Source organism: Mus pahari, chromosome 17, assembly GCF_900095145.1.
Source record: "Mus pahari chromosome 17, PAHARI_EIJ_v1.1, whole genome shotgun sequence".
Classification (NCBI taxonomy): domain Eukaryota; kingdom Metazoa; phylum Chordata; class Mammalia; order Rodentia; family Muridae; genus Mus; species Mus pahari.
Genome location: NC_034606.1, coordinates 9,134,739 through 9,157,792, shown reverse-complemented (window position 1 = coordinate 9,157,792; position 23,054 = coordinate 9,134,739). Strand labels below are relative to the sequence as shown.

Genomic DNA, 23,054 nt, shown 5'->3' with positions numbered 1-23,054 from the left:
ATGGGCCTGCGTGTGTAGAGGTCAGAGGATAAGATTGGGTGTCATTCCAGGCTTTCCACCATGTATGAGACAGTGTCCTATCACCAGCTTCTGCCTACAGCAGGAGGGCTGCCAACCTGTGCATGTCTGGTGATCCTCCGTCTCTTCCTTCCATTTCACTGGGGCAGTTTTCTGATGGCAGGCAACACTGCCACGCTCTGTTCTGTGTGTGCTCTGGGTAGATCAACTCAGCTCTTCCATTTTCATGAGAAGTACTCTACCCACTGAGCCATCTTCCCAGTACTCATCGTCTTTCAAATCACTCCAACCTATATGCTAGTGTTTATATCGGACCTTTGCTTCTTGTTTTAGTAATCTGTAAATTGACCAGGACCTTAAGAAAATATTTATTTTATTAGACCTTTCTTCTTTAAAAAAAAAAATGTTAGCTGACGAATTTACCTTAGGCATGATTTTACTTTGAGTTAGTTGCCTAATCTCCATTGTCTGTAACACAAAATAAATGAATAATCACTAAGAACAGAAGAGCTAATGGAAAATGAGATGAAGCCTTTTTTACTTTGGTCTGTGCACATAATATATTGAACATGGTTTTGTCGTTTGGAAAAATGTGAAACTCAGACAAAATAGGACTGGGGAAGATTAGAAGGAAGTGGGCCCGACATAAAACATAAATATTCCACCAGAGGAAAGACACAGATGTTACAGATGTCATTCTCACTTTAGCATATACTTCCATGTGCATACTGAGAGGCAGAAAGGTCTTTCAAGCATATTAGAGTATATTCATACCACAGCTTCCAGGAGATAGCGGAGAACATGTGATGCCTGGGAAAATACTGCACATTCATACCACAACTTCCAGGTTATGCTGAAGAACACGATGCGATCCCTGGAAAATGGTAATAAAATATGTAAAATTCACATTGTAAAGAACCATGTAAAGGGCAATGTTGTTTCAATTTTTATTAATACATGAGGAAAAATTACTTTGAAAGATCCAAAATGGATCTTTTAAAGAAAGGGACAACAGGCTTGAAGGATGGCTTGGTAGTTAGAACATTTGTTGGTCATTCAGAAGACCTGGGTTTGATTCCCAGCATCCACATGTTGGTACAGAAATAACTGTAACTCCATTTACACAAGAGTGATGTCCTCTGCTGACATCCTCAGGCAGCAGACACGAATGATGTACATGCAGAGGCATGCAAGTAAAACATGTGTGCTATAAAATAAAAATAAAAGTAAATCTTTAAAGGCGAGAGAGGGGGGACTGTGGCTACGACTTATTATTGTTTGATATTCTTACAGGGATGTGTTCAGATATTAAAAATATAATCAAAATAGATAATGTCTTATATCATAAAGGAAAATGACTTTTAAAAATCACAATATCAGGAATATGGTTTGTATTTATTGTCTGCATTAACTTGTGGAACTTTTGTTTTCTGCCTCTCAGAGTTTGAAAATAAAAGCTCATATGTGATGATTCAGAATTAGCAGGTCACGGTTAGAAACTTTTTATGCTATTCTGAACTGCAAATTCTGTTAGTGGCTGACACCAGGCAAACAATATGGAATTTAATTGTATGCTTTATTCTTGCCTAAAAAATGTGAAGAAAAAAAGCCCTTCAAACATGAAACAATAATATTATTTCCTAAAACAAAAAATAAAGATTACAGAATAAAGAGAAAACATTACATTGTACATATATCTAAGTGGAATTACTAGTCACATGTATTTTCATAGCTCCCAATTTTATTTTACCTTTATTATTACTGCTTTGTATTTTGCCAGAGCTGGTTGAGATCCTTGGAGACTTTCATTCATGTAGATATTAATTGCCATTGATTTTGTGTAGGTTCCAAACTCCATTTCTTTGTGATTCAAAGAAGTGGAGTTTGGAAGGAAACATTGTTAGATGATGTAGGTGAGAATCCACATTGATAGAGAGTACCAAACTGCTGATCCTGGTGACTGTAGTGCAGGTACTCGGGGCCTCGGGAAGCAAACGGGAGATCTGGGCAAGCTCACATTGCTCAGCACGGAAAGGAAAGAGGGAAGACGGGGATAGCCACCAGACAACTTCTGTGATTGCCCATGGTTCCCACGTGTGATCCATAGATAGTCAGCATATCTCTAGTAATCTTAGATGGTTCTTAACAGCCCAATTTGTTTTGCCTGTTGAGCAGACCTTTGCTCAAAGGATTTCTTGATTTGCTGCACACACCATTAGAAAACCATTGATCCAAGTTTTTGAAAAATACATGTAAGATATATTTGTAGAGACTATGTTGGGTTCTTTAAATAGTGTTGTTTATAAGGTCAAACAACTGCTGGAATTTGGACATAGTTTATGTTAAGGCACTAGAAACAAATCTTTCAGACTTAGAAGTAGTCCATGAGACCTTTGTCATAAGGCCTAAGTAGCTATAGAAAGTGAGACATAGAGTGTGTGCTCAGCAAACGTTTGTGTTGTGAATGTTAGTTGCAGGTTTGGGTCCTTCGCCTTTTCTGAGATGTGCCAAAACAACCCCCTGTCAATGAGATTTGTGTATTTGTTGTATCAATAGTAAAAAAAAAATATACTTAGAGTAATATGAGATTATGAGATGTTAATGAAATTGTCTGCTGTACTGCTGTATTGACATTCTAATGGAGTTTTCTGCTTAGTAACCCCTAACTTCAAGAATAAATTCCATTTCTTTTTTGAGATCCCTGCACTATCAGTGTACACCTCTGTTCCTGTATGCATATCAAACAAGAACAATAACCACCAAGCTGCAGCTACAGGGAATTGTACCCATTCATAATTTAGAACCAGTGGCTCCTGTCTGGAATGTTTATCCCTCTGACCCTCCTCTCTACTTCTCTAACTCCCTCTCTCTTTCCCCCTTTTATCTATTGACTTTTGGTTTATAAAGTGATTTGTTGGAAGGCTTGAGTTCAGAGGCAGGAGGAAAGGAGAAGTTTAAACACTCGACAAATTATATTCTAGGTCATGTTCTGTCAAGTGGATGATCTTTCTTTCTGTTTTACTGCAGGTTATATTTAAAGGGTCACACAGGGACAGCGGGCAGACAGAGCAGCTTGATCTTACATGGTGCTGATTTCAGCACAAAGGATGCTGATAACGACAACTGTATGTGCAAATGTGCCCTCATGCTAACAGGAGGTGAGTCTCAGAGGCTGTTTCCTAAACTGCCTTTCATTGGTTTGAGGTTTGGGGTTTCTTATCTTTGAGAAAAGGGTATGATCCCCTGGTCAGGAAACTGAAGAGCAAGTCCCTAGAGATCATTTAGCTCTGCACAGGGCTTTATCCTGTTCTTCAGCAGGTCATGGCTGGCATAATTCAAAGTACCCCCCTTGCACCCCTGCCCCTTCATCTGTGACAGGAATGTCCTAAGCTTCCTTCTGAGTGAATTTGTGTCTGCATGAAGTAACAGGCACTCTCCCTTTAAGATCATCTATGGTTTACTCTTCAACTTGTATAGAATGTTATTTCTTAGCAAATGCTTTACAGTTATGTGGTCAAGCATACTGATGAATTTTTCACATTGAATAAAAACAAAAAGGGAGAGATGTATTTAAACCTAATGTTATACATCCAGACCAGCTTTACCCGGGTTTTGAAAAAGATTTTAGTTGATATGTGAGACATCATTAAATAGCATTGTATTACTGTATAAGAAAGTTAGTACTTTTTTGTATGATTCCAAGTCTCTTCTGATATTTCAAGTGTGTCAAAGAAAAACTAGAACTTGCTAATTAAATAATTGTAACATTTATCCAGCACTTAATAATCACTTTCTTACCCAAGAAGTTTTTCCTGAGTCTCAGAGCCCCTGGTGGGTAAAGCGGTTTCTCCTGGATTCAGAACGTGCTTTCCCTATGTCTCGTCTCTCTTGCGTTATACAGCACGTACCGATCTCTTCTCTAGAGGAACGCTATAAAGCGTGCCTGTTAAAATACCTTTATACTTATCTAATTGTTGACTTAAAAAGGCATGGGTTAATAAGATGCCATAATCATATAAAAATATTTTAGATGTCGTTACAATATCTGGCTGACACAAAGAGAATACTAACCTAAAAACCAGTCATGCAATATATCAATGGTGTAGGTTCTTTCTGGAACAGAATTAGCCCCGAACTAAACTGTGATCAAAATCACAATCATAATGACTCAGAGGTTTGTTTCCCTCAGAATTGTAATAACTTCTCTCTTTTTTTTTAATTAGATATTTTCTTTATTTAAATTTCAAATGTTATCCTCTTTCCTAGTTTTCCCTCCAAAAATCCCCTATCCCTTCCCCCTTCCCCATGCTCCCCAACCCATCCACTCCTGCTTCCTGGCCCTGGGATTCCCCTATACTGGGGCATAAAACTGTCACAGGTCCAAGGGCCTTTCTTCCCATTGATGACTGACTAGGCCATCCTCTGCTACATATGCAGCTAGAGCCATGAGTCCCACCAAGTGTACTCTTTGATTGGTGGTTTAGAAGCATAGGCACCCCTATCATCAACCACCCTGACATTCTTACTGTGTTACACTAGAAAAAAATGTTATATTTTTTCCATGTTAGTAGGGAAAGAAACTGCCCTTCTTCTAATTCTATGCACAGGCCCTCAGTAGAAAATGTGGTGCATGGTGGATTGATGTTCATTTACTAATCCTTGAAATTGCTCTTGGGTTTTAAATCCAGTACAGTGAAATTTTAAGTTAGAATTTCTGTCCTGTGTTACTAGAGCACAGAAAAATGAAGGTTTTAGAGTAATATTCAAGGAGGCCCTTGTGACATTCCCCCAGCTTTTCTGCAACTATCAAATCACAGCCTTAGAATCACTTCACCTACAGTGACATTATTTTATACAAGATCAGTCTATTACAAAGGACATCATGGCATGAATATGCTTCTATATTTACTATCATATTCCACTTCTGAATAAATAATTCTGGCATCATAATTTAATCCCATCAAGCATATACAAGCTACCTATATGTAACTCTTTGACCTGTATCCAAGGAACAACATTAGAAATTTGAGAATTATTTTAAAATGGTAGCCACTGATGCATCTTGTACCAGCCATCTTGTTTAACAAATAACATTATTGGTAACTTTATACAAAGACTTGAAAATTCCAGTTCCCTGCCTGAAACATAACTCATATTCTCCATGTATATTTTGACACATACACATTTTCCTAGTAAATAAATACAGTCCTGGACCAACCAACAGAGAGATCATTCAAATATTTCATAGAAGAGCAACATCGGTGTTCATGTTCCTGTCAGGAAAACACAAACAAGGAGTAAAGAGAGGAGTGCATGTCTCAGTTGTTGAGAAACCTCCACATCTCTGAGTTAGGACATTACTTCTACCTCATGACTGAACTCTGTCAGATTCCTTCATCCATAATTGCCCTTGGTCTTGTTTCTTACTCACCAATAAACACATACATGGGAAGAGAAAATTTCCATTTATTGCTTAGGCTGGATTTGTCTAAGTAAGTGTGTTTTTGCAATAAACACTACTACCCTATCAAATATCCTTCTGAAGGAACCCAGGTCTTGTAAAGCCATTCACACTGAAAATCTAAGCTGTGGAATTTTGAGAGCTGAGAACTGGAAACCATAGGCATGAATGTCAATGGCTGTCCAAGTCACTGGAGCATGGCCTAGAGCATATATCCTACAGAGCTACTACCCACCACTCTCCTCCCTGTCAAATTTTCCCTTAGAAATTTGACCATTTCGTTGTCTAATGACTTTTCCTTTCCTTTTCTGTATAAACCATGTTTGAGCTCAATCCTGCTTGATAGTGTCTCTTTTAAGCAAACGAGTCTTTATAATTTGAAAGAAAGATTTTGTGGGATTTGTCATCTGCTAAAATGTTTCAAAGTTGATGTAAGATCTGCTGCTCGCTAACTATCCTAGAGAGTATTCTTGAGGAACATGGAGGGGTTTGAATTGAAGATGCTGGTGCTATAGGCATCATTATCTATTAAAGACTAGAACCAAAAGATGAACTTAACTGAAAGCAGATGCTATTGTCAATGGATGCAAAACAGAGTATTCATCTAGTTTGCCGACCTCCTTAGTTCTGTCAATTTACCATATATTTAATGAGTACAAGTTATTAAAGGGAATTACTGCTAGAGTAATAAACTGGATAGGCTAGAGCTCATGAAAATAAAAAAAAAAAAAGAGGTGGTCAGAAAAATAACGCACAAAGAATGACACAATCTTGAACACAAATCTTTAGAAGGAGCGTCCAGAAGCCAGTCGGTAGAATGAGCTGCTGGGAGGAGGTGCCTTCCTCATTATGGACATTTGTAAGAACTGAAGAGAAAGCTACTTATTTCAAAGAATTTAGTTGTAATCTTCCCTACAGTAAAATAGGATATAGTTTTACCATACCCATGGTAAACCTAGTCTCATCCTTCCTTCTGGTTCTGTGGTTTTGTTGGACAATGTAGACATTATAGTGCTAACAGAGAAAAACAAATGATAATGTTTTTCAGCGTCTAGGTAGGTGATAATTCATATGCTCAACACTTTTGAGTTGAAAGAGGGCACACCACAGTCTGAGGCAGCATCATGTATTCACATGTGCAGAAGCACACAGCAGACTGTTTCATAGTAACTCCCAAGTATGTAGATTTATTTCTGTTACCACGAAGCCAGCTATCCTTCTACCCAGTTTAAATATTGAATAATTTTATGTTTCATTACATTTTTTATTACACCAGACCATATATTTCAATGTGAATATTGTCACACAGACTTTTCTATTGAAATGACTTCTCAAAGGAGCACTAAATAGAATGATTTATCAGCAGAGATGTATAAGCCAGATGTGACTCTGCTGGGTGATTGTCATTGACCTTAGGGACTGTTCTCAGCTTTTGCCATAGGTTCCTCTGTGTCAAAAGTGCAGCGTTGTGAAGCTCTGTCTGTGGTGAATGGGAGATACTGACGAAGAGATAGGGAACACTTCCTTAGACCACCAGAGGACTTTGCTTTACACTCCGGAGTCCAAAGAGACTGATCAGTTTCAGTCCAACTGATCAGTTTTAATTTTGAGTTAACATTAAGATAAAACAAGTGTAATGTCATTCCATGCATGATTTTGTTTGTCTACATTATTGTAATTAAAATACATGAACAAAAAAAATTCTTCTAAATCTAAAACCAGCAAAATAAAGAGCTTCTACTGTTAGACTGTTACTTTCAAAGTAAATTTATTTTCAACTAGAACATAGTCTTTGGTATTAAATCAAGAACGTTCAAACTAAACAGTTGTGAAAGTCAGTCTAAACCTCAATTACTAAACTTGAGTTTTTCAGTCAATCTACACATCAAATAATTATATAAATAATCTTATTTAAAAGTTCATAATAAAATACAATTATTAGAAGTTGCTAACAACAAAAAGCAAACAAGCATGGTTTTATTTTACTTCTCTTTCCTTATGTAAGTTTTGTTTCAATGTGATTTCCATATTTAGTATATAATATAAAAACTATGTAAAAATGTGACCTAACCTTCCTCTAGAAGAATCTGTTGTGGTAGAAACTCTGCTTTCTTTTCCCACATATAAACCATGTCAGCTGACAGGCAAGGCTTTCTAAAGCTAACAAAGGACATTTTTTTTTCCAGTTTCATCCTAAAAGAAAGGATGAAGCCATACACATACATTTTTCATTATGTCCTAGGACTTACCAGATGCTCACAGTGGTTGATAAATGCGTACTCTGCTTGTGCTCCAACCTTGACAAAGACAGAGTGGGAAAAAGCTACTTCTTCAAGTGATGTGGAGGTTGATGTGGAAATGACAGGATCCTTGGGAAAATGTAGTCAAGTTGGCATTTTTATTAAGTCAGGAAGTGCTGGGCAAAGTTTTATGAGATGGTTGACAATCCTTACATGGTATGTTTAAATGTTAGGGATTATCTGAGGCTGGGTGTAGAAAATCTACATTGAGTTTCTCCTATTTCAACTCACATCTTAAATTTAGTGCAAACTGTACCTGCCAAAAACATATGATCTCTGCCTGCTGTGTGCTACCTATCTTTGGGTCTTCAGATGGTCTTCATGTGTGACACGTATGATGTTCGGTAAATATAGGTTTCTTTAATGAATATGTTATCTGAGACTGTAAGGTGCTCTCAGACTCACATAGTTTGCTTGTAAAAAAAAAAGGCAAAAATAAAATATAAAATAAAATAAAATAGGAGTATTCCTCTTGCATTAAGTTGTATTCAAAGCATGTGATTACATAAGCATTTCATAGAGAAATATGTAATGAAAGGATGGCTAACTATCAAAAAAAAAGAGATAGCAATCTCTAAGAATCACAAAACACAGGAAGAATTGACCTCTGGAATTATAACGGTTTCATTTTGGGCTTCGGAATTTTATATCAAGTTGGTCTTCCCAAGCTTAGTGCTGAGAATTTGAATTTTATTTTTGTTTTTCCAGTATGTAGTATATGTGTTTTAATAGGGAGAATCATTCACACATCTATAGGAGAGGACATTAGAACTATATATGCACAACTGTACTGATGGCAAAATGCTACAACTCCAGGCTAGTAGTTTGTTATCTGTGAGAATTAACCAAATACATACTTTTATTTGTATTATAATCCATAAGACAGAAAATAGGTATCTAGCTTTGATTGTTTCACAGACCTGTGTTTCATTATTCAGATTCAGCTTACCCAAACCCTAAAACATGGGACGTACTAACTCCTTTCACAAGGTCTGAGATAGAGAAAGGTGGGGTCAGTTGCCCATGTTCACAGAACTAGAGTCAGAAGTAAGAGCTGCACGCATGTACTCAACCCCAGAGGTCATCGTTTTATTGCCTTTACTGCTGCTGTTGGGAGTAAAGGCATTTAGAGAGAATGAAGGAGTTGTGTGCAAATGTTGGAAGGGTATTTTCACAAGCAGTTCCTCATTCAACATGCTTAAAGGTGAACTGAAGTCCACAGGAGAAGAAAGACAGCAAGAGTCCATGTGCAGGATTTAAATAAATTCAATATTACAGGCTGGAGTAAACAATTTTACATCATAAAGAAACAGGCAAGTAAGCACACACACCACACACACACATACACACACACACACACACACACACACACACAAACACACACAACAAGGATGGATATAATAGGAGATAAAGGAAGGAAGACAGACAGATCTCCGAAAAGGCTGTTCTCCCATTCACAGTAGTCCTGCAGCTGTTCTCGAAGCTGGGCCATGCAGAGGGTGAAGTGCATTACACATAAAATCAGCACGTACCTTCTGCATTATGACTTTAGTCATACCAATGACACCCAGAGCTTTAACTTGGCCTCACCTCATCCTCACTGAGTAAGAGGGAAGTCTTACTTTCTGTGGAAAGTCTTCTGCATACTGATAATCAGATTGCGTGCATTAACAGTGGGGAGGAGAGCAACCCACAGATGTCTTTTCCCTTAGCTGTATGTTTTACCTTTAAAAAAAGAAGTGCTGAGAGACGTTTTGTTTAGGATCAGAGGGTTGGGAGAGTTGAATTCCTTGACTTTCAAATAAATTTGAACTTCCTGGGTAGAAAGTTTAGAATCCAATTTCTATTTTCTGGGCAGAGTTTCATTTATTAGTGATAAAATGTGAATTTTCTGCTTCAAAGATAAAAGGGTCAAATAATTCTAAAGTCCTGGGAAGTCTGAGATAGTTATTACAAAACTAACTTTTAATGAGTTAAGTGTAAATGAATTAGAAACATGAGTCTCGGATTTCTTATTAAAATATACATGAGGTTACAGGTTATAAGGAAAAATACTTGGCAAAGTGTATGTGAAGAGTTGCCAGCCTTCAAACATCTGAGACATTCTATCAGTTCTCCCAGTGACAAATGGAAGCTGCTCTTTTCTGTCCCTCTACTGCCTCATTGGGTTCTTCTGAGCACCAATGTCTTTCCTGGGTACCACTCGGCATGTGTGGTTATGCATGCTGTGTTTGTTAGTGCATGCAGCCATGCACGTGCCTATGTGTGTGAGAGTGTCGCGGTGGTGTGAGTGTAGGTTGGGTATAGGCCAGAGGTCAATGCCAATGTCTTTCTTTGTTCACTTTCTACCATTCTTTTTCAACACAGTGTCTCTCACTGAACCTGAAAGTCATGAATAGCCCAGGCTAGCTTGCCACTGAAGTTCAAGGGTCTGGTTTCCACTCTTAAGTGTTAGGATTAACTCACCACCTTGTCCCACTTTGAAAGTGGGCTGCTGGCATCTGAAATCAGGTCTTCATGCTTTCAGGCAGGCATTCTACTGACTGAATCATCTCCTCAGTCTCCCAGCTCACTTCTTAATGTATTTCCTAATTGTTACTTCACAGAAAGCATAGGATAAAGTGTAGAGTTAACAATTACTTACTCTTGAGTGCTACAGTTCAAGCATCTCACAGCTTGTTGATGCAAACACAACTCTGTCCCTTTGGTTGTTCTTGCAGAATTTCATGCTGGCAAACAATGTGTTAACACTGTAGCTACAAATTTCAGCCACATTAACACTACACACTTGTATTCTTTATGCCATGCCTTCCACCATCTTGATATATACATTTTAAAGGTCTGGTTATGCTGAGCAATTTTATTAAAATTATCACAAGTGAAAAAAATAAACTGTTACAAATATTTGACAAAAAGAAATGTCCCTGTTTGTTAATTTGTTTTAATGCGTATATCGAAATCTTGCATCACGAAAATGACTGCTTCCTCTACATTGAAGTTCAGAGTATTTTATTAAGAAACTGAAATTTTCATGAGAGATGTTTACATTTTGGTCTCTGCCATGTTAGTTCATCATCTTAGCTGTTCTTAATTGCTATATAACAGTTCCAACTACCTGTGGCCCATTGATCCTCAGAATTAACTGGATATTTCAAGTTTGTATCCCTTGTCATATTAAGACCCTCAGTAAACAATCAATATTAGATTCAGAGATACAATGCTTTATACTAAGATCATAATGAATGGTACTCATTTGCATATCATTTATGTTCATATTTTTCTAATAGACCCACTGAGGAAATAATATATAACAATGCCACCTATAACTTTATCTTCATTGTGGCAATTTAAGACATAGGGAGCATCTGGTCTTTTTGTTCCTTCTATAACTGTATGTCTACGTGGCACTATGTACCTAGATAAAATTGTACAGGCTTCCATAGGCAGTAAACCATCTTATTTGGTTCTAATTTTGCTACAGTATAATAGCTCAGATGTAGTCCATGTACTATGAATGTCACCATAGAAGAGTTCTTTCAACTCTCTGAGCATTGAAGTCTCTATAATGGAAATTGAACTCTGTAAGACCATTTGGAGAACAAAGTAATAGACTGAGACCATATCTAAGTATCATTCCATAGTCAGTGATACACATTAACTAAGCAGTAAATATCAAATAATATTAGGACTGCTTAGGATTTCCTGGCTGTTGGCCAATAAGGTCAATATCAAACAAGGTTTTCTCTCTCACAATCTGCCTTTCTCGTGGCTCCCCACTGTTCACAGAAAGTTTCCCAAACATAGTAACTAACTCTGTGTTCTTTCTTCTATTTGTTTTCCCCAAATTTCCTTTCCACTGGCACTCAACTGCTGGCAGACAGTCTCTTGCTCTTCCAGGGTACACACTGTATTTAGAATTGGTTTCTGGCCAATAACTCAGGCTCCTGGATCCAATGCAAGTGGTAAATGAATATATTTTTGGAGCTTTTTGGGCAATTAGAGTCTCGAGCCAATTTATATAATACTTTCATTCTACAAGTTTTAATAGCTGCCGTCTAATTTTTGACAGTTTTTGTCAATACAAATGCCCTGAAGTCAGGAATTTTGTTTTAATTAACTCCTTGTCCTCTCTGGCTGTCCATGGATTAATATATGTGAAATTGATTCTAGACTTGATTTTCCCCTTCATCATACCAGTTTTATGCTCAGAATGGCTTTGGCAGTCCATATAGAATAGAGGCTGTCCCTGTTTGAGTAAACATTTGACCTTTCAGATCTGTTTCCTTTGGTTAAATACAAGTTCCCATTGCTAGAGAATATCTTACTTGTTCACCTGATGATAGACAAGTAGGCTAGGTAAATTACAAACGTTTCCACAGGGATTGTTCAGCTCTCGGATATTATTCTCTACCTTCATTTCCTGAAGGTCCTTGCTCACTTCATGTAGGCTATAGTTAGGTTCTGTTAGTCTCTATGCACACGGACTGGGCTCCTCTGACTTCCTATGGGCATTTGCTGCAGCTCAAAGAATGCTTGCTCATCTTCCCCTAGCTGCTTCCTTTCCCAGACCTCTAGAAACACCAGCTTCTCCCAGCACTATGAGAAGTCCCTTATTTTCATCATGGCACTCCTGATCATCATCAGGAATGACCTTTTCACAGTCTGTTCCTGTTTCTCACTCTGCATGCAAGGTTTCTGTGAAGGCGAGAACCATGGCTGTCATGATGACTATTGGATCTCTCAGAGGCAGTGAACGAGAAGCCTGTAGATTCCACACACCATGGCTTAGCAATCTCAACTTGGTGAAGTACTAAATATTTACCCGTGAGAGTCATGAAGAAAGGCTTGGGTTGTTCCATTCTGGAGTCTTTTGTGCTGTGGGTGACTATGTCTCATCTTGAGGGTATCCCAGCAGTGACAGCTTTTCTCTGACTGTCTCCAGAATGCCCTTGTCACTGCACTCCCTTGGGTCACTCATAGATAAAGCACACAGGATAGATTTGTCTTATTTTCCCACAGGATACATGTGTCCTATCTCTGTCCTAAGCTCAGTTGAAGGTGTCCCACAACTTCATCATTTAGATTCTCTTTATGTTCTGGCCACATCATGTCTATTGCCACACATCTTTTTTTCTGGAACTGTTGTGACTTTCTATAAACCAGATAAGGTTTACATTAGACATGAGTCCCTGAACTAATGTAACTGAAGATATAGTTCTGAGAATTTTCATGGCTTTCTTTATTGAGTTAGAGCCATTGATTTGGACACAAGGAGGGGCAACGACAAGACTGAACACTTGGGTAAGGTGACAGGAGAGTCTCAGGAATTGGAGGAAACTGAGTACACAGAAGCAATAAGGTTGACTTTCATTTTAGACTTTGAGTTTGGTCTCTTAAAGAGAATGTTAGGGGTAAATCTACTTAAAGTTAAAATATCTTCTGCAAGATAAATCATGTTTTTCCTAGACATTCTGACCAAATATTAGGGAATTAATTATAAGGAAGAATCTACAGAATCATATGGTTCCTTCTTTTGTGCCAAATAAGAGCTTTCTTGTCCCTTGTGTTTTGACCATGTTAACATTCAAGCAGTGTGCATCCAACACAGAATCCAGGACCTCTCAGAATCCATCAGACATACCTTACGGCTCCTCCAATGGACTGGTGACAGAGGCAGCTTGTTATGCTGCTGTGGTGACTTTATAAACATGCCCCAACTGCATTAACTTTCTCAAGTCGAAAGCAAGGAGAACTAGTGTGACTTCGTTGAACTTTTTCTAAAGTTTCTGCAAGAGAATACTCATGTTACCATCAGACAGCAGCTGGACAACTTTCCCTTTCGATAGCTATTAGTCCCTTAGGTACGCCTCTGCAATCAAATAGAGGTCAAGTGTATCCAAATAAAAATATTCTAGAATGTCTCTGGCATAAATCTCTCCCTAAAGACTTCAATGGTGTTACTTCAGGAGAAAAGAACTATGATTTATCGGAAAAGTCTAAAACTTTAGTTCATCACAAAAACAGAGCTAGCTTGCTCAGTTATTCTAACAGACAGTGTAAGCACTGGGCCACACCACGACTTTTTGTGTAGTTTTCCTTCTACTATATTTAAAAACAACCTGAACAATCATAGATGAAATATTGCTAAATACAAACTGTATGGCCATGTTGCTATAAATTTATAGACAAGCTAGATAACAATTTGAGCATCATCAACACTATAGTGTCCAATTAATTTTAGGATCAATTCTTTAAAAAGTTATAAAAGTAAAAACATATTTTTCTTATCTTTTGATTCGTAGTTGTCTAAGTTTCTGAATTTACTAATACACTAATAATCATTTTACTGTCAAAGACTTAAAGTCAAATTCTACTTTCATATCAGGCCTGACTTTATCTTAAAATCTAAGCTTAGAGACTGCATAATTACAGTGGGAAGGGAGTCTCAACATGGTCACACAGAGAGTGGGTTTGCTTGAGTTTCCCTCCTTCTGGTTACATTACATATTTTAAAAGTGTCACTGGGAACACTTCTGCTGGGGGGGGGGGTTACTGTTTCAATGCTTCCTATTTGCAAATAATCAGAACAAGGTTGAACAATCTCTCCTTACTCATGACACTGAATTTTTTTAAATATTAAACCTGACCTGCTTCTATTTCTTCTCATTTTTCTTTCCATTGGCTCATTTTTCAGGTTGGTGGTTCGATGCCTGTGGCCCTTCCAATCTAAATGGAATGTTCTACACTGCGGGACAAAATCATGGAAAACTGAATGGGATAAAGTGGCACTATTTCAAAGGGCCCAGTTACTCCTTACGTTCCACCACCATGATGATCCGGCCCTTGGACTTTTGAAGGTGCTATGCCAGTATTAGAAAGCTGCAAAGAAGTCTGGGCATGTTCCCAGATGAGAAGCTATCCAGGCGCTTCAGAAACAACCAGCATTGTCTCCCTTCCAGCAGCAAGTGGTTATGTCATGTCACCTGGGTACTTGACCATGGATTTGGAGCCTTCTGAGGTCAACAGAATCTCCACGTGTATCCAGAGAATGCCACTCACTCTCATTTTTAAATGGGAAGAAACTTCTCAGCTTGCTGCACTTCAAAGTGCTACTGGATCACATTCTGAACTTCTAACACCCTGATGCTAAATGCAACTTGTTTCGTGTAAAAGCAAAAGAAGAATAAACAGCAAAGAATGTACATGAAAGAAAATGGGAACAGGCTTTCCAGAATCTGTTGAAGATGGATTGTGGAGGTGACCTGGTGTCACTGTAGGAAATCCTGCTAACAATATGTCACTGCACAAAAGGGACATAAAGAAACGTTTTGTCTACTGAGTTGGCTAAAAGGTAGTGGTATTCACCTGCCCATTTCCAGTATCATATTTACTAGTTGATTTCAGTTTTCCTGTGTTCAAATGTAAACTCTGTTCTTGTAAGTCATGATACAGTAGAGTACATGGAGGATAAGAGTTGGGGGTAGAAGGTGGCTAAAGACTCTTGAGATTCTAGGGATTCAGTTTTCAAAAGATATAAAATATAATCAAGAATGGATATAGCAGGTGAAAATTACACTCATGCTACAGTGTTCATTTACATGAAATTTGATTAAACTGATCCACAAGAATGTTTAGAGCCTGAGTATATGTAAAGACTGGAAATGTTATCATCCAGTTCTCAAAACAATGAGCAGGCAGTTAACATTCTCATTGATAGTATGTAGGAGAGCAATATGTGGAGTACTTGAGTTGGAACAGACCATTGTACAGATCTCTTTGCATGTATTTGCGTATGTATGGCACTATTATTTTTAAAGTGTTCGTAGGCCTTCAATTCTTCATCCAGATTTTTTATGCTAATTTAATTTTTGTTAATTAACTGCAATGTACTTACTAAATATATCCTACTCCAGTTCTTTTTTATGAGTTATAAAGTCTACAAATAACAGAAGAATTTTAAATATCATTGTACATAATATCTTATACCTGTCTGTGCTAAACTCAATAACTGTTTAGTCTGGAATATACGATGCTGTCCACAACTGATGACTATAAATATGATTGTTTAAAGACAGTTACCATAGTATTGATTAAGTATATTACTCTGCACAGTTTTTCTCCCCCAGGATCTGTTTCTTCAAGCAATTTCTATCTTGTAAAATAATAGTAGTGGAGAAAATTGACATAACTGCTTGTACAAGAGAATTATAGAAAAAAGTATAGTCATTTGACTAGGAAGTTTCTGATTGTTACCTGCTATAAGTGCCTTAGTTAAGATGTCCCTATGGTGTAATATGTAGTAAGTGAGGTTTTGGACACAGGATTCTGTGGTAACCTGATGTGACTGCAGTATTCTATCAAGTGTTCTTTGTTGTTAAATGTTCAAGGTTACAGAAGAAAAAACATTCAATCAAACACAACTTACCATGAAAGGAGAGAACTAATGTAGGCACCAGCTCTGTTTGCTCAGAGCAGGAGAAGCCTTGCTGTGATGTACATGCACCAAAATATAAATCTTGATAATTGCAGCCACAAAGCCTTAGTGACTTTCCTCCATCTGGGAGAACAAAGCTCTTCATGCTTTTAAGAAAAGATTTTTAATGTTTACCACCACATCTTTCTTATATTTATGTGTTCATAAAATACCATTTTGCCTTACAAGAGGTATATGCAGACATTACAAGATTTTTCTACTATAGTGACTCCTTCACAGCTCTCTTAAGCCTAGCCCTCTAGAAGCTTCCTTCTCATTTAGATGAAAGAAAATGAGTAATTTTTGTGATTGTGGTGACTGCGGTTGTTGCTGTTGTTGTTGTTGTTGTTGTTCCCACAGACGTTTGAAAACTCATCTTGGGTAAACCGTTTTTTCAATCCATATTACAAAACTAAAGCAAAACAAGGAGAAAAAGGCATGGCATTTAATGATTTGTTATGTGGGTTTGAAAAGTAAGATATTGTTTTCAGTTATTTATAATAAAGCAGTATAATGTGTACATTGTATAATGCCTACATGTGGGTAGCAATTTGATATGCATAGCTTTTTGCATTTAATTAATGCAGAGCAGAAAAATTAGATACTAGAACTTTGTCTTTAAGTTTCTATTTCAATAAAAGCTGTGTCATTTCTATGAACATTTCTTCATAACATTACATTATTTCATTTAAATAAAATTGAAAATAATGTGTGCAACTTCATTTTGTTTTAATTACATATTTTATAAAGCTAATCTTTGCAACCTAAAAATTACCAGATGAACAAAGGCCTCAGTAGTTGAAAAAAATCTCTTTCTGGCATGCAGTAAATAGGAATGCTTAGACCCATTACAATATAAGGCCAAATGGTTGGATCTTGTTCCTACATCTTTATGATTTCATGTTTGCCCTAACAATGATCAGATTCTGCATCATCATGTAACATTTGATGATCTTTTTTTGTGGACTCTGGCAAAAGATAAATTGTTTGGGTATCTGAGTTTGACATAGAGAGTGGGAAACAGCATACAAGAAATGTGACTTTATTCCTAGCCTCTCATACTGTGTGTGGACTCAGTTGCAGACTAAGTAAGGAAGTCTGGAGATACTTCGAGTTTTCTCAGTTCTATTCTTCATGCTGCCCCCATCACAAGCCCAGTCCTTCAAACTATCACCAATTTCAACACTGATTACTGAAAAGATACTTTTTCTTCAGCCTCTGTCTTCCCAGCACACGCTAATGAGAGTTTAGAGACCACAGAGGATAAGGCTAAGTTTATCAGCTGAGACCACCCTAGACAAGTTAATTTCCAGCTGACTTGCAAACAGTTATTAACTCCATGATTCATCTAAACTGAGGTCAGCGGAACCTGGTTCACATCATCCTAACTCTCTAGATGGCATACGTCATCTGAGAAGGGTATGAGTGCTAGTTTTAAGTCATGTTGTTCAGGAATATTTTCTTAAACAACGATAACTAATTGATGGTACAGAATACACCAGTCATCACCTGTGCTCCCAAGCCTCATTTGGAAATATTCTAAGGTTTAAAATGATGGTAGTTTTGTTCAAATCTCTGTGCGCAAAATAACTTGTCTAGATTACATCAAAATATGAGGTATTCTCAACCTTTGTTCTCAAGAAAACTTTTTAAACATATTTTAAACATAAACTATATTTTTTCACTTATTGAAAATGGATTTTCCCACATAAAAAAATGATCTCCTCTCCCTTTACTCCTTCCAGTTCTTTTCTTCTTCTCCTCCCATTCAGATCCACTTCCTAATTATCATCTTTCATATATATATATATATATATATATATATATATATATATGACTATCTTAACTTATCTGAATATTATAATCCCATACATTATTTTACGAGATTGCTTTGCATTTTTCTGTGTTTGAGGCTCTAGGATTTGAACCCTGGTCCTTATATATGCTACAAAAGTGTTCTATACCTAAACTACATTGTTTATTGTTGTTATTATTATTATTATTATTATTATTATTATTATTATTGTGAGAACTTGTCTCACTGAGATATTCCTACTGGCATTGAATTCCTTATATAACCCAGGCAGACATTCCACTCACAGTCAAAAAGGTATTTTTTTCCTTATTTTTATTTCCCCACATTACCTGAAAAAATTGTTAATTATCTACTGAATAGAATTTAATTGTTAGGAAAAAACTGATTAATCTATCTATAGTGCAAATGGAAATCAGAAAACAAATAATTGCTGCTACTCACATCCTATCTTATTGAGACAGGGTATCTTGCTATTCACTGTTGTGTAAGCTAAGAAATCTGGTCTTCAGTCTCCCAGGAATTCTTCTGCCTCAGTTTCCTAACATACCATAGAAAAGCTGGTGTGGCCAGATGTAAAAACTGTATCTGTTTTTATGTGGAGTCTGAGGAATCTAAAATCAGATTCTCATGGTTACACACCATGCATTTTCCGCACTGAGCTGTCTCCACAGCTCTCTAATCGTTATCATTGCTCTTTAAGCGATTATTGTTATTTTTATTTGTTTAAGGTCAGCCTTAAGCTATAAAATTCCATTGATGACTATTGTATGTTGGTTTGGCTGCTCTAATGAGGTCAAGGTCAATATTTCTTTGTTTTCTCTGGTCATTATTTTATCAGTTACTTGCTGAGTGTCTGCCATCAGGCTTATTGAAAGGAACATAATAAGGGGTTTGTAGGAAAAACTAAAGTTAAAGTTATGTCCCACATATTTTCAAAAGAGAACTCAGAGTGACTGAGAACTCAGTAAAACGTTCAATGAAACATGAGACAGGTAGCCAGGCACACAACTTTAATCCCAGCACTGGGGAGGCAGAGACAGGTGGATCTCCGAGTTCGAGGCCAGCCTGGTCTACAGAGTTCCAGGACAGCCAGAGCTATACAGAGAAACCCTGTCTCGAAAAACCAAAGAGAGAGAGAGAGAGAGAGAGAGAGAGAGAGAGAGAGAGAGAGAGAGCGCGCTCAGGAGTTAAGATTGCTCATCCAGAGGTCCTGAGTTCAATTCCCAGCAATTACATGGTGACTCACAACCATCTGTAATGGGGATCCAATACCCTGTTCTGGTGTGTCTGAAGACAGTTATAGTGTATACTCATATAAAAAAAGAAACACAAGAAGTTCTAAGGAGCAGGCAAGCAAGAGATTGGAAACAAAAAACAACGTTGTGAAATGAATAGACACGGGAAAGCCAGAGGGACTGGGCCAGAGATTCTGGTGAGGGCAGTGAATCAGGTATCAGGGAATTTACCACAGTGATGGGCAGCATTACAGTTGCCCAGTATCCATTGACTACAATTCAAGAACCATTGGTCATACTGAGAACCACATTAGAAAGCTAGAAATTCAACTTTACATCCTATGACGAGGATGAATACATGACAAGCAATACTCTGCAACTGGAGTGATATCCATCTGGATTCCCAGGGTAACAGAGCTGACTGGGACCCCAAGGGAAATGCAGAATCTTGGGGACTAACCTACAGAACTCAACCCATTTATTAAGATCCTCTGCCAGGCAGTGGTGGCACATGCCTTTAATCCCAGCACTTGGGAGGCAGAGGCAGGCGGATTTCTGAGTTCGAGGCCAGCCTGGTCTACAGAGTGAGTTCCAGGACAGTCAGGGCTATACAGAGAAACCCTGTCTCAAAAAACCAAAAAAAAAAAAATCCTCAAGAAGTGCCTTAAAGGCATTAACATTTGAGAATCTCTAAGATAAATGGGGTTTCAAAGATGCTTGAGAATGGAAGGAAATGGGGAAGTCGAGAGATAAGCATTAGAAAGTGATAGATTTTAAAATGAGAGGCCCTTGGATGTATTTTCATACCATATGTATAAACATATATGTATATATCCCTAAGGGATGGGAAGAAATATAGGTGGGTAAAGTGTTTACACTACAAATGAAAGGACCTGCGTTTGAACCCTTAGAGTACACACAAGTCCCAGAAACATAGAATAAATGTCTAAAACCCCAGACATCTTTCCAGGAGTTAAAACAGATTCAGGAGACTCTTCAGAAACTTGAGAGCCAAGTAGCCTGGCATATCCAGTACAAAACAGAAACGCTGTCCTGGGGTAGCAGAAAAAGACGGAGTTTGGTCTCCATATTCATTCATGTTGTGTCCGTAATGTGTACACACACAGACAAACACAATCACATACATACAAAGAGAATGATGATAAATAATAATAATAATAACAATAAAAGGAATAATGCCAGCGCTCAACTTTAAAGCTTCATTCTATCATGTAACTTAAGTGACTTTACAACATCTGTGTGTAGTTCAGCTTATAACATTTGTGTCCGTGAAAATGAACACCCATAAAACCTTTTCTTTCTTTGAAGTCCACCTTAATTATCCCAAATTCTTTAACAAGTATGCCCTGGAGTTATTTGGAGTCTGGTGCTTTATTACCACAATAAAGAGACTATCACAGTAAAATGACTCACAGCTGTTTTTGTTGTTGTTTTTGAGTACATATGTTTTGTTTATACTATACTATAATTAAGTAAATCTGAAATAACATTAGACAGCAATATTGTTGTAAATAACAATGTATATAACCTCATTAATACTTCATTGGCAAAATCTGTGTCCAATCATCTGAACCTCAGTGAGTTATAATCTTTTTGGTGGAGGCTATCGCTGTGATGCTAATGGCAGCTGACTAATCAGCAAGTGTGTTTTCTGGAAGGTGGAGTATCTTTTGCTTAAAATAAGACAGTGATATGAATCCATTTATGTTTCTTCTCCTGGACAAGTTCTCTGTAGCATGCATTGCTATTTGATAGTAGCTTACCCAGATCAGAATTCCACTGAGAACCACAACCAAACCTCTGCTATCCACTGGGGTGGTAGCTGTGGACCCTTCATGATCACTCACAAGTATCCACAGCCACCTTCAGGAAGAATAGATTTTATCTAAGCTATCACTTTCTTTGCTCATCAAGAAGAAGCAGACTTCCATCTTCTCTTATTTTGTCTTGAGATTGTAGCAGTTCAATTGTAGGCTTAGCCTTGACTCCAAATTCTAGATTACTTCATCTTTCAACCACACCCAAATTATTTCCTCCTTAACAATTTTGAGTCCTTCAAACTTATCCAAGAGGCTTGGAAACATTGTCTCCAAACTCCCCTTAGTGTTGTCATATTTCCCTCCTTGCATGAATCAAGAATGTTTTTACTAAGCATGGCGACTGTCTCCTTTCCAGATCTTCAATTAATTTGGCCTAAATGTATCAAACAAATTACTGTGGGCTTGTGGGATTTAGTCCTTAAAGATAAAGATTGAAAGTCAAAATTCCTCCTTGCTCCACAGGCTTCAGAATAGACATTGTGTCGGCAGGCATGAAGACAACATTCATTTCATTGTACATCTCCATAAGAACTCTTAATTGGGCAGAGGAATTGCCAGTTGGCACTGATACTCTGAAAACCATCTTTTCTGTAAGTCCCAACAGTGAGATGAAGATTTTTAGTCACCAGGTTACAAACAGATGTGCTGTCACCTGGGTACTATATTAAGAGTATACAGAAAGGAGATGTAAAATGTTCTAGTTTGTTTGGTTGATTTTTTTGTTTGTCTGTTTGTTTGTTTTGAACATAGACGTTTTCAGTATGGCAAATGACAAGAGTGTTAACCTTAAAGTTACCAGCTACCATATAGTCTTGGTCAAAAGTGCAAACTTGATCTCCGAAGCACCTAAGCCAAGCATTAACTGTTCCTTCTCCCTCCATTATAGAGTAGTTTCTTCCACATTGCAAATCTACTGCTTGGTGCAACTCATTCATCAATTGCCTCAGTTCTAACTTTTGGCATAGCTTGCTGCTCCTTCCCCATTAGAACTTGCTTTGCCTTGAATTGGTGTGTTAAACGATCTCTTACCTCCTTATATCTCAGAAGCCATCATCTCAGTTGCCTTCAGATTTCTCTCTTGAAGCTTATTTTATAAAACAATCTTTCATTGCCTTTGTAGAAACAGAGTCTCCAGGAGGAGAGGAGCCAGTCTCTTCCTGGGTAGGCCCTTGGCTTAAGAGAACACAGTGGGTGGTTTGATCTGCAACAATGAGACTGCTCAGCTTTCTTGTTACTGTGAGTACAGTACTTTTTAATTTCCTCCAAGGACTTTTTCTTTCTTCACATTTACAGCTTATCTAAATGTTTGACACAGGAGCCTAGCTCTGGAACGGTCTTTGATCTCTACACCTTTCCTCACTAATTGTAGCCTTTTCTACCGTGACTGAAAAGCAAGAGCTGTGAACTCTTCCTTGCATCTGATCGTTAAGCAGTGGATTGCACACTTCCCGATGATACGAGCCTTTAGTATGCTTCCTCATATTGTGGGGACACCCAGCTATAAAATTTGATGGCACATCTGATATGGGATTCCAAAGGGGGCACAACCCACAAATTGAGAACCACTGATTTAAAGTCTACGCTAGGGTTATTAATGAGTCAATAGTTCGATATGGTTCAAAACTGGGGATGGACTCATCAACAGAGAATGAAGAACACACAGAACATTTGTACTTACCAGTACAGTATCTTATAACAATAAGATATCAGTATCTTATCTTGGGGGAATGGTGATGCCACTTAACAATTAGAATATTAACATCAAAGATTACTAACCATATATCACTATGAACAAACATGATAATCAAAACCTTTGAAATAGTGAGAAAGTTTCAAAAAACATAACTCATAAAGAAAGGGAGTACTGAGTTGCCAAAAACTCTTAAATTATAGATTTTTTGTTGTTGTTT

The 23,054-nt window shown here is 37.5% G+C and overlaps 1 protein-coding gene across 2 annotated transcripts in view; it reads left to right on the top strand.

Annotated features, from left to right (window-relative positions):
- Window positions 1–16,969, top strand: part of Angpt1 (angiopoietin 1) — a 229,582-nt gene extending 212,613 nt beyond the window's left edge. Inside the window, exons 8-9 of one of the 2 annotated variants that reach the window (XM_021216218.1) lie at window positions 3,046–3,176; window positions 14,474–16,969. In XM_021216218.1, the coding sequence (XP_021071877.1) occupies window positions 3,046–3,176; window positions 14,474–14,634 (292 nt within the window). In that variant the 3' untranslated portion in view covers window positions 14,635–16,969. The remainder of the gene's footprint in view (window positions 1–3,045; window positions 3,177–14,473) is intronic. The other variant, XM_021216217.1, reaches the window with a different exon arrangement.
- Window positions 16,970–23,054: the final 6,085 nt, after the last annotated feature.